We start from the raw sequence: 18,470 nt of genomic DNA, 5'->3' as shown, positions 1-18,470 counted from the left end.
AATTCTTAATCAACAATAAAACAGTATAAAAATTCTATTTTTAATCAGCCAAACTAAGTAATAAACCCCATCAGTAAAATAGGTTCCACTTAGTCTAGTAGTTTTGCTCAAGTATGGACAAAGATTTTTAAAATATGGTCTATTTATAGAAAGAAGACACATTCAAAAAGGGGAAATTTGGCAAGAATTCTAAAGGTGAAAGAAACAACAAATGTTGTTATCATGTTAGAGAGAGGGTCTTGCTACGTGCCCAGGCTGAAGTGCAGTGGCTATTCACAGGCATGACTGTGGTGCACTACAGCTTTGAACTCCTGAGCTCCGGCCATCCTCTTGCCTCAGCTGTCCTTAGCTTCCTGAGTAGCTGGGACTTCAGGAGCATACTACTGTGCCCGGCAATAAAGGTAACTGTAGAAATATATAGAGAAAAATGTAGGACTTAGTAAGTCCACCATGATTTAAGGAAAATTAGGCTGGGCACAGTGGCTCACACCTGTAATCCCAGCACTTTGGGAGGCTGAGGCGGGCGGACCACCTGAGGTCAGGAGTTCAAAACCAGCCTGGTCAACATGGTGACACCCCGTCTCTACTAACTAAGAATATAAAAATTAGCCAGGCATGGTAGTGGATGCCTGTAATCCCAGCTATTCAGGAGGCTGAGGCGGAGGTTGCAGTGAGCTGAGATCATGCTGTGCACTCCAGCCTGGGCGACAGAGCAAGACTCCGTCTCAAGAAAACAAAAAACAAACAACAAAAAAAGAAAAATTAAAGATACATCTACTTAAATGTACCCAACTTTTTATTCCTCCTAAATCTTTAGAACTGCTCATAAATTAATAAGAAGTGTTCCAAATACTTTCTAAGAGAGCTATGTCCTATGAATTGACTTGTTCAGCCCTATGCTAACAAAATGAAGCACGTTTCTCTTGTCTTCTAAAGTCCATCCATCGCACAACACACACACAGACACGCATATACACACACTCACTCAACTGAGTTCTTTATTTCCAGAAAATGGTTGTGTGTGTATAGTCCAAACTGATTCCAATTTGGGAGAAACTGGTAACATTTACAAAGAAATCATAAAGCATCTAAGTTATCTAGCATAAAGGAAGCACAGACTTGGAACAAATAATCTCAGTAAGAATTTTAAAAATCGACTTTTCTATCTTTTTAATGACTTCATATTCATTTATCTCTGATTTTTTTTTGTTTTCGTAAGCACGGAAAAGGTTAAAAAATTTACTTTAATTTTTATAGTACTACCATAAATACTTGACCATTCAGACTGCAGAATGCTTAAAAAAAGATGAATGTAGTCCTTTCTAAATAGCTGTTTCACTATAATTTCAACATTTTAATCATATGTTATTAAATGAATTCATCTTTTTCTGTTTTTTTGAGTCAGGGTCTTACTGTGCCCCCAGACTGGAGTGCAGTAGCATGATCATGGCTCACTGCAGTCTCGACCTCTCTGGGTTCAGGGGATCCTCCCATCTCACCCTCCTGAGTAGCTGGAACTATAGGTACGTACCACCACACTGGGCTGATTTTTTGTACTTTTGGTAGAGACTGTATTTTGCTATAAAGCCCAGGGTGGTCTCGGACTCCTGGGCTCAAATGATCCATCTGCCTTGGCCTCCCAAAGTGTTGGGATTATAGGCGTGCCTTTTACTGTTATAAAGATAGTTTAACTTTTGGTACTTGAAACAGCTAGGATAATTCTATCCACTGTTATTCTGGGGTCTTTGCTTGGGGCATGTTGAACTCCTCCGATTAATGAGTTTATAGTTTTTACCAAATTTGGAAAAATTCTGGCCATTATTTCCTCAAATGTTTTTTTTTCCTCCTACAAGCAGCCCACTAATCAGTGTGAGGCATACAGCATGAGTGAGTATAAACTCTTGTTTTAGCAAGAAGTTTAAAAGATCCTGAAAGTTGTTTGTTATTACAATCTCATTTCTGACCTGAATGATACACTTTCTGAACTACAATGGTTTAGGTAGGCTGAGGAACTATCTTTCTTCTGCGGGGCCCACAAGGCTATCATCTCTTTGAACTTTACCTAGGCTCTATAAGGGTGGCCATCTTTAGCAACAAGACCGGAACTCCACCTTGATCTCCTAGAACTCAGCCTAAGTTCATTATGAGGTTGACTTGTGAAGGAGTCACTGGTTGGCTCTATTGCTATTGTATCAGAAAGTCCAACAACAATTTGAGTTCTCTTGCAACATTACTGCTACTACTTTCAGGGGTACTCTCATTCCCAAATGATAGAGAGAAGCAAAGGAACGGCAGGATAGTGAGCTACTGGATTATAGTATTTTTCATTTCTTCATCACATCCAGGCAGTAACAATTTAAAATGTTCCCAAGAACTCCCTCTTCCCCTAAGAAACTAATCTGCTCCCAAAGATCCTTTATTTGAATGCCATAAATATCTGTTCTTGGGAGTGATTGAAACTGCCTCAGAGTAGTTTGGTTATGGAGTTGTTGGCCATAAATGATGATGGAGATGGGAAAAGAATAAAATGCTGGTTTTAAATCTAATGTGGGGTATCATTAGCATAAAATTGTAACCATACCTTGTTCTCTCTTTGATACAATGAAAAGAGACAATCAGAAACTATTCTGATAAAACTTTAGACAGAATCAATAAAATAATCCTGTGACTGATAATCACTTGACAGAAAGTCTTGCTGGTTTATATGCACATTTCTGGTAATTTATTAATATATAGCTTATATAAAACCAGTGATGTAAAATATACTTTATTTTTTAAGAGATCAGGTCTCACTTTGTCACTCAGGTGGAATGCAGTGGCACAACCATAGCTGACTGCAGCCTCGAACTCCCAGGTTCAAGCAATTCTCCTGCCACAGCCTCCCTAATGGCTGAGACTACAGGCACGCATGTGCCACTGTGCCTAGCTAATTTTTAAGAAAAACTTTTTGTAGAGATGGGGTCTTGCTTTGTTGCCCAGGCTAGGTCTTAAAAAATATACTATTTTTTACTGATCACACCGCTAAAACACTAATATAACCTTTGGAAATATAAATGTCTGTACTTCCTCACCTGGGATTGGAACAAGGTACTCTCTGAGTGTTCACATTGTCACATAAGGGTTCTCCTCCATGGTAGATACCTGTTCGAACATAGATCTAAAAGAAAAAAGCATGTATATACAAATGTATACCCTCATACGTACACATACACACACGCCAGACAGAACCAAATAGGAAACCATGGAAGTTTTGTTCAGATGGAGCTTGTTCTCCTTTTCTCCACATATATAGTAAGTTAATAGTGATGTGGAGCCTTCACCAAAATTAGCTGCTGCCTTCATCCACTAATAACAATGGGAACGTAAATATAGGCCCAGCAACCCTTTAAGGCAGATATGTAATTCAGAGCTTTCCCATCTTTTAGAAAGCTAAATTGGTACACATGCTAAATTTTACTTAAAACCCTTAGCTAGTGAAGCAGTGTCTCAAAAAGACATTAATATTTCTGTAATAAGCCACATGAATATTTACACTAAGTGGGGTTAATAAAGATTATACAAAGTCTCACTTAAGGTTGGCTCAGGTCTTTCTGCCAAATGAATTCTGTAAAACTTTTTATTTTAAGAGCTAGAATTATGAATATTAGAATTATTGACAAAGGATTATGAGCTGTATAATCGCTAAGGAAGATGGAAGCTCAAGTAAAATTCATGACATATTTTTACATTTGGAGATTTCAGTGTTCCCTTACCATCTGAAAACATACTATAGGCCGACAGATTACTGTATAGTTCAAGAAAAAAGTTACATAAAATAATTTATTTAAAATAGTAAGCATCAGCATTTGACTTTACCTTATCAATGTCTCTAATATTTACATTCACGTAGGTTGCACAAAGAATTTTTATTCTGAGTGCACTATTTATAACCCAAAGGGATTTTGTAGATGTCTCTCCATTCATGTACGGTGTGGCTGTGGAAATGCGCCTGGAATAAGATGGCATTGTAAAACAGTCCATTGGCAGTTGAGAATAAAGGCTTTCTTTAGCCATCAACATCAAATTGGGCATCCTCCCAAGCATTATACAGCTTCTTATGTACTGTAAGAGATTAAGGGGAGAGACATTTCCTGTAAGAGTTTTCATTTTAGAAGTAACACGTAAGAGTATTAGGAGAATTTACGTATTAATCTGCACAGGTGATAAAAAATTAAACATTACGGACCACATGTATTAGTAGTTGCGACAACATTTAAAATACTAACATTTAGGATTTGGGTTGAAGCACGAGATCAACCAAAAACTTCTGAATATAAACTGCATGAAAGAAAAAATTAAGGTCAACTTTTCACAGTATAATTCTACCCTAACTAAAACAAACAAACAAAAAGTATTAAAAACAAGGATCACAGGACGCTCATTACAAAAACACTGTATCTGATAACAGAAAAGCAGCATCACGCAGGACGCCTCTGTCACGCAATCTACCAAGTCACACCGATGTCCCGTCCAAAGGCTGCTGCCAGTCACTTGCTTTTTTGTCCAATATTTCTTAAGAAACTTTAGTTTTGTTAAAATTAAAACAAAAACCACAAATAGAGGAGACCAATAACATTATGGGTATATATTTACAAAAAATATTAAAATACACTGGTCTGAATTTTGAAATAGTAGTTAGGATAGTTTTTTTTTTTTTTTCTTTTTTTTAAGACAGAGTCTCGCCCTGTTTCAGACTGGAGTGCAGTACTGCGATCTCAGCTTACTGCAACCTCTACCTCCTGGGTTCAAGTGATTCTCCTGCCTCAGCCTCCCGAGTAGCTAGACTACAGCATGTGCCACCACGCCCGGCTAATTTTTGTATTTTTAGAAGAGAAAGGGTTTCACCATATTGGCCAAGCTGGTTTTGAACTCCTGATTTCGTGATCCTCCAGCCTCGGCATCCCAAAGTGCTGGGATTACAGGCCTGAGCCATCATGCCTGGCCGAGATTTTTAATATAAATGTTACTGTATACACATTATTTTCTTACCCATAAGCCCCACTAGACAACAAGCAACGTGAAGGCCAGGACCAGGCTTTATGTGGTATTGTAAATTAGTACCCGACATGTGCTTGGCATAAGTGTAGTTGCTTCTTACAGGTATTTAATAAATAGAAAAAGAGAGCAGGAAAGTACCAATAGTATATCTTAACAGCAGGTCATGGGTTTTTTGAAATATCTATTTTAATTCCATTCCAGGGTCATTGGTTGGAGGGGATAAAAGTCATGAAATAGGCTGGGCGCAATGGATCATGCCTGTAATCCCAGCACTGTGGGAGGTTGAGGTGGGAGGATCATTTGAGTCGAGAATTTGCGATCAGCCTGGGCAATACAGTGAGACTTTGTCTCAAAAAAAAAAAAAAAAAAAAAAAAAAATTAGCTGGGCATAGTGGAACATGCATGTGGTCCCAGCCACGTAGGAGGCTGAGGTGGGATGATTGCTTGAGCCTAGGAGGTTGATGCCACAGTGAGCCATGATCATGCCACTGCATTCCAGCCTGAGAGACAGAACAAGACCCTGTCTCAAAAGACAAACACCACCACCACCAAGAAACCCCATGAAATACCTGTATTTGGGAGCTAGAGTATCTGCCAACACTTTCAGCCTCTTAACGAATTAATCACAGAATTAAAAGAATAAACTTACAAATGCTATTTACTAATATTACTTATTAAAAAGCATATCCTAAAAATACAATACTCATCCTCAATGTGATTACTTTTTAAATTAAAAAATTAGTATTTTGAAACTTGTTACTCACCTTATACTGACTCAGAGGATATTTTTCTAGGAAGTATTCATCACATCCACACACTTTTAAAATATACTTGCCCTGATATTCTAAAACACAGAGTTTTAGTTGTTCAGAGGATAGCAACATACTTCGAGTTTTTTTCCTGATTGCTTCAGCGATTACTTGTTCTGGCACACAGTCATGGTTGATTTTCAGAGTATATTTCTGCTTGTCATTATTTGGAGAAACTATTACCCAAATCACCACTATTATTTGCCCTATAACAGGAAAACATTATTAGATGCAATCACCATATCTACTTCATTTTTCAAAGAGAGAAATTTCAACATGTGCACTATCATTACTCTACCCACATCAGAAATGCTTTTTAATCAGCCTAATTAAATCTAGGTAAATATCAGGTAGAAACAGAAAATGTTTCTATCTGAGCGGGCTGCCAGACCATTCCCACACCACATCTCATGTTTTATGTCAAGCACACAAGACTGTGTTAAGTGGGTCATAAGTACCTGAGACCCAGCTAATTTCCATTCTAAAGTGCACGACACACTTCCCGGGTACCACCCCTATGAATAGTGATTCAAGGCGGGATCAAAGGCTCAACCGCGCCTAGGGGGAAAGAGTTACTGTAACTATGGGAAGTAAAGAATGAACCGACGGAGGCTTAAAGATGTTGAATCAGAATGACAGAAAATGTGAGGGACGGAAGGTAGGAAAATTAAGAAGGGAGAGGATATGGATTATACGATTTTCTCCTTTTAAGATTAATTAAGCCAGAAGGCCAAAAAAAAAAAAAAAAGAAAAGAAAAAAAGAGAAAGATGGAGAAAATAGGAAGACTGAAACTACTTAGAGAGGCTTGGGTGTTCACAGTACATATCTTTCAGCTTATCTATATGTTAACATTTTTTGTGAAAAATGTGAACATTTTCCACAAAAAATGTTGGGGAAAATGAAAAGAGTCTTTCACTTAGAAAAGTATGCTAGAATAGCAAAGAATTTTGAAAGATCTTATGTTGCCTTAAACTACTTTGAAAAATATGGATAAAATAGTAGTAAGATATCTTATTCTACTAACATAATTTTATATTTAATAGTGTGTGTGAGTTAACTCAAATTGATACTTTCACTTTGTTATCTTGAAAATACATTTATCTGATACAATGACATGTATTTTGAATACAGTATCATTTATATAGTTTCTTGTTCACTTAATTCTAGAAGCTGACATATTAAATGTCAAAATCTACCTACATATTATCACTCATGATCAGAATTAATTACTGCATTTAATAGTTAAGAAAATTACTTATTTTTTTCTGGTGTATTTATAACATATAATAAGAATGTATAAAGTTTTTCCAAAGTTTGATAAAATGCTTCTATTTACACTTGTTTTTATTTATGAAAAGATAATCAGCTCTAATTCTAATACTAAAAAACCAGTATTTCAAACTCATAGTGCCTCTGTTTTACAGACAATTTATCAAGAAATCAGTACCATATTCATACAAAAATTCAATAAATAAATATTGATGGTACACAATTTGTATTTAGCATTCAACTATATCTTGTCAGTATAAGCAGTCCCTGCCTTCAAGAAGCTTACTATCTAGCTGGAAAAAAAAAAAAATCTATACAAAGATCTAGGTACAGGGAGAAGACTGCACGACAGTGATGATTAGAGTAGACTGGTCATTTCCTTACCTTTATCTAATTTATTATATATGTGCTTTGGCAATTCTGGTGAAGATTCTACATTTGGAGGATAGACATACATTGCTCTACTATGAGGTGAATTGAGATCCCTAAGATCCACAGCTTCTTTACAAACATTCAGAATATTTCTTCGGAAGTCCTGTACTTCTGGATCTTTAACCATATCAAATTCACACACTGGCATGCCGATAGCAAACCCTTTAATAAAATTACATAAAGAATATAACATTCTATTACATACACTGTATGAACACGTTTCTCACAAACAGGGAACTCTGTAGATTTGGAAGATCACAATAGAGTAAAAAAAGTTCCTCTAGGTTAAAAAATTTTTTGATGAATGCATATATATTAAGAGTTGACAAAGTACCAAATATTTTTAATATACAAGATATAATATATTCATCCATTTAGAGCAAAGGCAGCAAACATTATTCCCGTCATTTAAAAAATAACAATAAAATTGAGATATAACCAATCTAGGTCACTCCACAAATGATCTTTCTTCAATAAAACCTTATGGAATAATAATAAGGTGTTAAAAGTAGTTCCACAGTTTGATTAAGTAAAACATACTTTAGATTTAGAATGACTTTTATTTAGAAAGCTATTTAAGATTACAAAAGTATTGGTTTAGACAGAAATATTTTACTAAGAGACAACAGCTAAGCATCATAGTTATCTGCATTTTAGAATAGGATTATTGTATCGTACCAATTTCTCGATTGAGGATCTTTTCTTCACGGTTGCCTACTGGTTCAATTACTTTTAAAAAGGGTTGAAAAAGCCGAAGGTCACAAAGTCGTCTTGTTTCATCAAAAAATTCTTCCCTTTCTGCTTCTTGGGTAACACTTACGAAAATGTAAGAAGATTCATCTTGAAGAAGTTGATGGAGGGGGTATTTTCTTGCTTCTTTAAAGAGTTCATGCTTTATAGTTACTAATGTAGCCTCACGGAGGCATTCTAGAGTCACTATCATTCCATTTGGTAGTAAGCATTCTACGAGGATTCTTGGGGGCATCAGGTGGATACCCCACAGTTCACCTGATGATGGTCGTGGAGGCATTGTTCTGATTCTTTGCAAATTTTACATATAAAACTACTTTAAGGAATTAGATGGATGGTCGTCCCAAAGCAGAAACCTAAACCAAAGAAGGAAAACACACGTTGAAGGAGACGCACGGCAGAAGAACACATTGCTAACACTGCTAAAACGTAAAGAGTCATTTTCTACAGTGTGGCTTGATTAAGCTAAGTAGTAACAATTCATCTTAAATATTTTAATCGAGACTATTGCTCTAAATTAGGCTATAAACAATTTATTTCAGCAGAGAGTAGAAAACCCACTTGTATTTAATTAAATAAAGTCATTTAAGAAAACATTATATTTGAGTGGATTTCCTAAGTCAGGTTTCATCAAGACAGAGATGAGGCTATGGAAGAATGAAAAGCAAGTCGCAATTCAACCCGGAATTCCCGTTGCATGTCACCTTTATCATGGTCTTCTATCTTATGGAACACAGAACTCAGGCCAGAAAGAATCTTTTGGACATGGGTCCACTGCTCCTATGTTAAGATAAGTAAAACCATGTCTACAGAAGTCAAATCCTTTTCCTTTTTCACTGCCTGCCCTCGACCTGTAATAATGAGAAATTGTATGGCTTAGTCTTTTTTTCTTTCTTAAATCAATCTTTGGAATTTCCCTTTTTCTTTAGTGTTGATTCTTATCTAGGTGGTATCTTAGACATTCTGTTCTTAAAGTGTGATTTAGGTATATATTCACAATGTCATAAAGTGTCATCAATGATGTTTCCTTGAAGTATGAGGATGAATTTGTAATGATCTATCTACTTTCTCAGATAACCTAGTCCTAATACTTCTGATGGAAATAAATCTACCCATAAATAAGATTCATGACTCTCTGTTAGTGCAACGTTCCAACCAGTTTGTAATATTTTAAAAACTTCTAAGTGTTCTTATGAGTTGAAAGCCCTTAATTTTTTTTAGACATCAACGATCTTGCGGCTTCTTTTAGAAGATACTATCAAAATCCTTAAAACACAAGTTCATTTATTGCTGTTTATAGCTGTATTTTCTTTTATTCAGTGAGTGAATCTGTAAGAGCATATCAAAAGGCAAAATGAGAGATACCAAATAAGAAAAATTGAAAGTTAAACTAGAGAAATGAATCAAGAAGGTCCAGCTAACCTGCTACACTTGCTTAGTCTATCAGGTATTGCAGGTAACAGCTATAAACGACAGTCTGCTTATTCACCGAGAGCGCATTGGTGCTGTCCCCAGGATCCTGTTAGGTGTGGGAATTTAATGATGAATAAGACAGACATGGCCCTCGCCTTCACAAGACAAAGCAAATACTATGAAGACTATGTGTACGCTGTGTGTGGGGTGATTAAATCCACAGTTACAAAACAGAATACGTGCTACCATGGACGCACCTAGTGTGGGGTCATCGAGGTCGGGGTGGGAAGGTTTCCCACAGTAGGTAACACACACTGAATCCTTTATAGATAAGCAAGAGTTGAACAAACACAAGCAGAGGGGAGGAAACCAGCCGTCCCTGACTCCTCTCTCTCTCTCTCTCACACCAATCAACATCTGACCCATCAACAAGCTTGGTTAATTCTCTTTCCATTCTGTCGACATTCCTTCGCTACCATGCTTAGTACCTTGGGTGAGGCCATCACTATTTCTTGTCCAGACCACTACAAAGGCCTGAATGGTCTCCCTGAATCTATGCCTGCCTCCTTTAATCCACCTCCACCTCACACCCAGTGTGACTTACAGAGAGCAATAGGGCCTAGCTGATTAGACATTCATGCTGTACCGCTTCTTGGTTACAAAGAAATAATTAGTATGCTTCAGAGTTGCAACAGATGAAGGACGTGAAGAGTAGGAACAGCAGAAATTTTCAGCCTTTTCCAGCCCATGGATATACAGAAATTAACTGGAAACAATGAAGAATGTAAGAAAATTATTTTTTGATAGTTGAAACTATTTTTCTTCAAACTTATAAAAGAGATCCACTGAAATGATATAATTTAAAATAATTGTCTTATTTCCTATATGTAAAAAAAATTCATTGGCTAGTAAAAAGAACAGATGGATCAATCTGTGTGAACGATTATAGAGGTGACTTAAGCTTTTTAAAACATACAAAAAATGGGAAGAATGCAAGGGAAAACGCCAAATGACTACTTTTAAATGATGACATGCTGCATAAAAAAGTTCAAATGAAAACAAACCCAAAACCACAAGCCACACAAAACAGCAGCTGTGATACGACCGCTCTGCTGAAATTCAGCACTGACAGGTCAGTTGCGCAGCTACTGGAGCAAGCACTTTATGTCATAAATAACCCACAGGGAACCTCATCTGCTCCCTACGTATTCCCAAGGAAGCCGCCTAGTCAGTACAGCAGACAGATCACTGGTTTTAGTCCCCATTTTACATTTATGGGTAATTAACTATGAAATACTCAAGACACACCCTTTTCATTAAGAGAATAAACGTGATCATGGTAAGAAAACCCTTGTTGATCCCGGAAGGCAGGCACTGGTTGACGTTCTGTAGACAGAACGACAGCTTCTTATCTGTCAGATGGTTATTTGTCTTCTCATGCCAGGCCTTCTTCTGTACAAACTATTACCCCAGGGTTCACATAAAGAGAAGTGTAGAAGTGGCAAATGAAACTAACATTTGCTTTTTCAGTATGCACAATGTACTTGGGTGGGCAGTAACTCTTTTGAGGTAGATATTATCATTTTACATGAGAAAACTGAAGATCGGAAGTGAAGTCACTTGCCTCCAATAAATGGATTTTGAATCCAGGTCTGGATGATCTTGACGCCCACACTAGAACCATGCTGTTATTTTGGCTTCAGTTATGGCCATGCAGTATTTACTGGTGGTGAATAAGAGAATGAGCTCTGATTTGAATCTACACTAGATTCAAGTTTCGGCTCCCTTAGTCAATAGTTGTATGGCCTTGGGCGGTTTAGTTCATGTCACTGAACTTCATTTTTCCTTCATTTGTTAAATTGGGATAATAATGGCATCTACTTCACTGTACTGTTGTAAAGATTGGATGAGGTGATATATGAAAAATACCTAAACACCGAGATCAGCACACAGTAAGCACTTAATAAATGTCAAACATTAGCAATGAACTTGTAAAGTATTACCAACGTGATCTTTTCAAGCTTATTAGGAATTATACAGTGGTGGCACCAGATGGGGTAGAAAAGGTTTTTGTTTTTTCACTGAGAAGCCAAGTAAGGAGCTTCATAGAGTTGCATTTCAAGTGCTGATAGCTGAAGGGAGCAAGGCCTGCACACAAACCTGGAAGAGCACGGAGGGGACTCAGATGCCCGTGCGGCGCTTTCCCGGCAGCTTCCAGTTCCCCAGACTCCCAAGATTCCTATTTAAATGTTACAGCTATCTCCAGCTGAGGTGTCAGGAATCCCTTCTTATCTCTCTCCACCCGTTTTTTTGTTTTGTTTTTTGTTTTGACAAGTACCTGCTTAATGTCAGGTTCTACGCTAAGTACGGTACAAAACCAAGGGTAAGAAAGATGCCTTCCCTTCTGCAGGTAGGGGACTCACACTTTACTGGGGAAACGACTTTAACAACGTGGTAACTGCGGCAAGACAGAACATGAACAATGGAAAAGCCTGAGATTAGGGAAGGCTTCAGAGAGGTGAAGTTTCAGTAGAATATTACAGATTAAAAATTTCAGAGAGGGTATGATCTGAATGTAAGACGGCCTATAGGAAGGTGTTCCAGATTGCCACAAGAGTGGCTGTAAAAAGTCACACCATGAAAGAATGCGGCCTGTTCCTAGTGACACAAGCTGTTTCTATTACTCGAGTCTAAAGTGCATGGGAATAGGTGGAGTACGTAACAAAGAAGGAGAGGTGACAGGCAGGTAGGGGCCACATGGAAAACCACGTTAGAGTTTGGATTTTATGTTGTACACCACCAGTAAAAAGGAGATGCTGGGCTGGGGGCTGTGGCTCACACCTGTAATCCAGCACTTTGTGAGGCTGAGGCAGTAGGACTGTTTGAGGAGTTTGAGACCAGCCTGGGCTCAAGAACTCATCTCTACAAAACAAAAACAAATTAGCCAGGTGTGGTGGCACATGCCTATAGTCCCAGGTACTCCGGAGGCTGAGGTGGGAGGATCATTTTAGCCTGGGAGGTCAGGGCTGCGGCAAGCTGTGATGCTGCCACCGCACTCCAGTCTGGGCGACAGAGCAGGACCCTGTCTCAAACAAACAAATGTCTCTCAAGTATTCTGAGCTAAAGATGATATGATGCTTTTAAAATGATTTTTTAATTCTCTCAGATTTCTTTAAAAATTGCTTTTCAAATGTAGGTTATAATCAAATAAACATTAAAGTGTAAACATTACATATTCTCAATTGTCTAGAGAAAAATCCCTAAAATTAAGAAATCAGAATATATAACATTTTAAATAAAAAGGCCTTTAGACTACAGAAAAACTTAAATACTGATAAAGAAGATGAAATTATTAAATTTAGAGCAATAGAGGGGCTAAATCACTGTAAAATTTTGAAATACTAATGTAGTTTGGAGGTTTGAGGTCACAGAATTAAAAACATATTTACTAAAAATAAAACACTTTAAGGGTCAAGAAAACACTCTTTTGGGGTTTTGAGTTCAGAATGCCAGGACTAAAGACGCATTTGCAAACTGACAAATCACTGCTATCTGGAACTCAGTAAATAAACTGTTTTCACTTATCCTAATTTTCTATATATCGAAATAAGTTATTTCAATTTGAAGACTGCTCAAAATAGAGCAGTCCTATTTTCTTAGAAGAGTGTGTGTGTGCATGTGCACAATTCACAATTTACTTTTTTTATGAATTACAGTCTCATTATAAGCACCAATTACTGTGCTATATTAAAACATAAATAACAAGCTCTTCAGGATTACTGAGAAATTTGGTGGAGACTTGGAGGTACATTTCTGACCCTGAAACCAACAACCCCAGGTTGCTGAATGCTTCCCACTTCCTTGTTTTCTAGCAGTCAACGGTCACTTCTCAGCGAAGGCCAACCTGCCTGATGACAGTGGCATCTCCTCTTCTAGTCAGAGTTGACACGTGACCACCACTTTACAAACCATAAACTGAAGGCCAACACACTAAAAGGTAATATGAAAGGCTCTGCTGTATGACCTCAGGAGCACAAAATATGTGACCGCAGATGCCTAGATAACCAGGGATTTCTGCTGACTTCTTTCACGTGGTGTTAAAATTACTGTTAAAAGTCACTGTGTCTAGGAAGGAAGGACTTAAAATCTTTGGGTTCTCATGAGGCCTGAACCTGCGCTGCTGGTAAGGACGGGGTCTGCATCAGCAGTCACCTGGGGAGACGGCACTGACCAGCAGAAGTAATGACAGCTTTAAGGACAACACAAGGAGCAGAAATGAAGCGTAACAAATAGTATCAGATTCTCCATTGTCATCTGACTGTTATATTGGAAATCTTCTTAATTCATTAGGCAATTCACTATTTTGAACACTTGATGTGTACTCTTTCAGAACAAGAAGACAGTGACATCTTGACAACCTGTTTTTTTAATCCCTAAATTGAAAGCTTTTCTCTATTTCTAGATTTCATTACTAAGGCAAGGGTGGTCAAATTATGACCCACTGGTCAAATCTAACTCACCACTTGCTTTTGTAAATAAAGTTTTATTGGAACACAGCTAACAAGCTGTGTTTACATAATGTCAACCATACTTTGCCCTGCAACAATAGAGCTGATGCTACAGAGACCACAGGGCACGCAAAGCCTAAAATATTACTATCTGGCATTTTGCAGAAAAAAAGTTTGATCCCTGTAATGTATTAGAATTACCTGGTATCAACTGGGTGAGTGCACAGTGGCTAAGAAGTTACCCAAATCCTGCCTCTGCAAACCGCAGTCCTGTAGTGTCAATCTAAGTTCTTTAAGCCAGTAAAGCTACAATGTTGAAACAGGAAAGTCCCTCACAAGCGACTTAAGCAGGCACTTCCACTGCTGGGAGCTTACTACCTGATAGGGAACGTTTTGTGGACTAATTCCGAAGTTACCACTAAGCATTCTTACTCCTAAATTGTTCATTCCCTCAGTTCCGCTTTCTCTATTTCATCATATACTTGAAAGCTATCAGAATTTCCCGGGTCTTTTTCCGCCAATTCCTTCAACCACACTTCAAGCAAGATAGTTCACCATCTCATTTTCGCCCTCACTGGATATGCCCTTTTGCTAATATTCATCTGAAAATATGGCAACGAAAATCTAGTACAGTATTTTGGAGTCAATATTTCCAAGGCAGAGTACAGAAAACTACTAGTTGACTATGGATTACCAGTCTCTATAAATAGAGCCCAAGGTGTTTTCTGGCTTAATTACTTTAAAACATGCAAAATGTATATTTTATATATTCTAATTCAGGTTTCAATTTCAAAAGTGAATTATGCTTAAAATACTTAATGTTTTTAGGCTGGGTGTCGTGGCTCACGCCTGTAATCCCAGCACTTTGGGAGGCTGAGGGGAGGCAGATCACCTGAGGTCAGGAGTTTGAGACCAGCTTGGCCAACATGATGAAACCCCGTCTCTATTAAAAATACAAAAACTAGCCAGATGTGGTGGCGGGCGCTTGTAATCCCAGCTACTTGGGAGGTTGAGGCAGGAGAGTGGCTTGAACCTGAGAGGCACAAGTTGCAGTGAGCCAAGACCACGCGATTGTACTCCAGCCTAGGCAACGAGAGCGAAACTCTAACTCAAAAAAAATAAATAAATAAAAAATACATTTTTAAAACATCAATATTCTATCCGCATTAAAAAGTCATTAAAAATAAGGAAGTTATTTGGACGCAGACCTCAGCAAGTTTAAGGGACAGATCTCTCACTGGCACAGCTGGCAGCCCAATCAGTGCCAAGGGCCACGATTTGCTAAACTAAGCAGCTTGTACTTTCTAGTTATCCATGTTCCACGAACACAGAAGCTGCTTAGATGTTTGCTGAATGAAAACCGTTTGTAAAACAAGTTCTACCCATACTTTTAGATCTCTATTGAGAAGACATTTTCCACTCTCATTCTTAGAGCAACAGGAAAACAGTATTTAGTTTTGTGGCCATCTCAACTATAGCTCTGCATCTGCTCATGTTGGGGATCAGGAAATTACATCCCAAAGTATGACGCTTTGATATGATGCGCTCTTTGAACTAAAAAAGCAGCCACAGAACCAAGGTCTGCCATTCCCTGTACCTCTGTCTCTCTATCCTCTTCTCACCTAACTGAAGGAGGGGCTTTCTCTGAAGCTTCCCTTAGCTAGAGGGCAGTTCCTCCAGAAGGGATGTAACTGTGAAGCCCATCTCCGAATCTGCAGTAACTCCTATCACAGGAGAGGACACTAGACGTCTGCAGAGCCAGCACACCAGGCCCACACAGACCTCTCACCGGTTCTTCTGAGGGCTGCTGCCTGAGAGACTTGATCCGCACAGCAAGGCAATTTTGTTCGCAGTGCAGATCTTCCCCACGTCCTCCAAGAGCCTTAAGTCCGTATTTGTTTCTGTAGCTAAAAGTGCTATTCAAGCTTCAGCCGTCTGGCCCTTGCTTGAGTCTCATACTTTGTGGGACCCTATGCATACACATATGATACATTTATTTGCCTTTTCTCCTGTTCATCTGTCTACTGTCAAGTTTATTCTTCAGACTCAAATACTGAGCCTCCAGAGGAGAGAAGGTTCTTTCACCCGCTACGACCCATTAACTAGGAAAAACTAAAAAAAAAAAAGGTTTTGTGATTTTTAAATTACCAAATCAATCTTTAGTCTGATTTGGAACAGGAGAACAAAAACTTCCTTCTACATTTGCTACAGAAACAACATGATTCAAATCTAGGTTAATAATTCAATGGTCTTATTATTACTGCAGTTGAAAGTTACTTTAAATATTTCTAGAGTCAGTTACTCCCTTTTTAAATGTTACCACAGCCTTTTATATGTATTTCTATAGCTGTACCTCAACATACTCATTAAAATTATCTATATCCATGTTTGACCTCCTGTTATGCTATGAACGCTTGCAGGACAGGGTCTTTTATGCTGGGGGTGGGTCGGTGCAGGGGGCATCACTATAGCCCTAGAGCACAGAAAAGCAGGTAGAAAAACTAAATTGTTGAAATTACAGTGAAAATACAAGAGCCTGAACAAAGAGAGGTGGCAACAGAAATAGTAAGAAACGGAGGCATAAAAAAGTCAAAAGCACTCAGAGGCCATTTGGATTTGATGGATAAGCAGCATAATTTTAAACGAATTTCATTATGTTGGAGATGCATGGGAAGCAAGCGTCCTTTTTCTGGGCCCCAGTGAGGGCCTCTAAAATTCTCTTCCTCCAAGAGTCACTAAGCTGTTTCTGGAGTGAGGCCAAAGGGACAGCTGTAAAATACACCAGCTTTGGAAGGGTGCATATTATCCATTTCTTTCAGAGTGCCGTCCTTCACTGACCTTTATAAGCTGGCCATCAGAAGATAGACTTAGCTCATGCCTTGAGAGAGACCGAAAGACCTTTACGACTTCAGGATGGAAAGTCAAGTTCTCATCACTAGTATCCAGAAAATTTAAATTCCTTTCGCAAGGAACTGCAATTCATTTTCACTATTAAATTCATATTTACAGTGCTATGAAAAGTGTTATGAAAATACATTTCAGAGACTGAATGCATTATATAAGACAAGGGTTTCCTAATGTGAGGCCCATGAATGGGTTTAGAGAGGACCTCTGCTAATGGATTTTTTAAATGACAAATAATTAAGACATAGATGAGGAATATTTATAGGAGTGTAGACTTCTCATTTTCAGTAAATGTGACCGAGGTGGGTTAAAAGAATCCAGTTTGAACAGCAGAATCAAATGTGGTAAAGAACCATTAATGAAGTATAGATTAATACTTGGATCTTAGATTATTAAATAAAGCATGAATTTTAAATTTCATATTTTATAAAGAGAAAACATATCAAATACCGAAATGTGAAGTCACTAATTTTCTAAACTTGAATTTTGTTTTTTTTATTTTTATTTTTATTTTTTTTTGAGATGGAGGCTTGCTCTGTCACCCAGGCTGGAGTGCAGTGGTACGATCTCGGCTCACTGCAACCTCCACTTTTGGGGTTCAAGCAATTCTCCTGCCTCAGCCTCCTGAGTAGCTGGGACTACAAGTGTGTGCTACCATACATGGCTATTTTTGTATTTTTAGTAGAGATGGGGTTTTGCCATGTTGGCCAGGCTAGTTTCAAACTCCTGACCTGAAGTGATCTGCCCACCTCAGCCTCCCAAAGTGCTGGCATTACAGGTGTGAGCCACTGCACCCAGCATACTTTAATTTTAACAAGGGATGTGAAGGATCTCTTCAAGGAGAACTACAAACCACTGCTCAAGGAAATAAGAGAGGACACATGATGGAAAAATATTCCATGCTCATGGTTAGGAATAATCAAAATTGTGAAAATGGCCATACTGCCCAAAGTAATTTATAGATTAAATGCTATCTCCATCAAGCTACCATTGACTTTCTTCACAGAATTGGAAAAAAACAACTTAAACTTCATATGGAACCAAAAAAGAGCCTGCATAGCCAAGACAATCCTAAGCAAAAAAACAAAGCTGGAGACATTATGCTATCTGACTTCAAACTATACTACAAGGCTACAGTAATCAAAAAAGCATGGTACTGGTACCAAAACAGATACATAGATGAATGGAATAGAACAGAGGCCTCAGAAATAATGCCCCACATCTACAACCATCTGATCTTTGACAAACCTGACAAAAACATGCAATGGGGAAAGGATTCCCTATTTAATAAATGGTGTTGGGAAAACTGGCTACCCACATGCAGAAAGCTGAAACTGGATCCCTTTG

At 38.1% G+C, this 18,470-nt stretch overlaps 1 protein-coding gene across 6 annotated transcripts in view; it reads right to left on the bottom strand.

The window, feature by feature from the left end:
• Window positions 1-18,470, bottom strand: part of PIK3CA (phosphatidylinositol-4,5-bisphosphate 3-kinase catalytic subunit alpha) — a 91,001-nt gene that overhangs the window by 30,629 nt on the left and 41,902 nt on the right. For 3 of the 6 annotated variants that reach the window (XM_064366804.1, XM_064366806.1, XM_012472257.3), the window contains exons 2-6: window positions 8,227-8,654; window positions 7,501-7,710; window positions 5,802-6,052; window positions 3,856-4,101; window positions 3,072-3,157 (exon numbers count right to left, since the gene is read on the bottom strand). In XM_064366804.1, coding sequence (XP_064222874.1) covers window positions 3,072-3,157; window positions 3,856-4,101; window positions 5,802-6,052; window positions 7,501-7,710; window positions 8,227-8,578 — 1,145 coding nt within the window. In that variant the 5' untranslated portion in view covers window positions 8,579-8,654. Of the gene's footprint in view, window positions 1-3,071; window positions 3,158-3,855; window positions 4,102-5,801; window positions 6,053-7,500; window positions 7,711-8,226; window positions 8,655-9,002; window positions 9,741-18,470 lie in introns of those variants that run through there. The other 3 variants (XM_012472256.3, XM_064366807.1, XM_064366803.1) reach the window with 3 other exon arrangements.

The sequence above is a fragment of the Aotus nancymaae genome, unplaced genomic scaffold (assembly GCF_030222135.1).
Source record: "Aotus nancymaae isolate 86718 unplaced genomic scaffold, 86718_ANA_hifiasm-v0.15.2.pri h1tg000067l, whole genome shotgun sequence".
Lineage (NCBI taxonomy): Eukaryota > Metazoa > Chordata > Mammalia > Primates > Aotidae > Aotus > Aotus nancymaae.
Note: the sequence above shows the minus strand (reverse complement) of the source record. Positions and strands in the feature narration are given on the sequence as shown.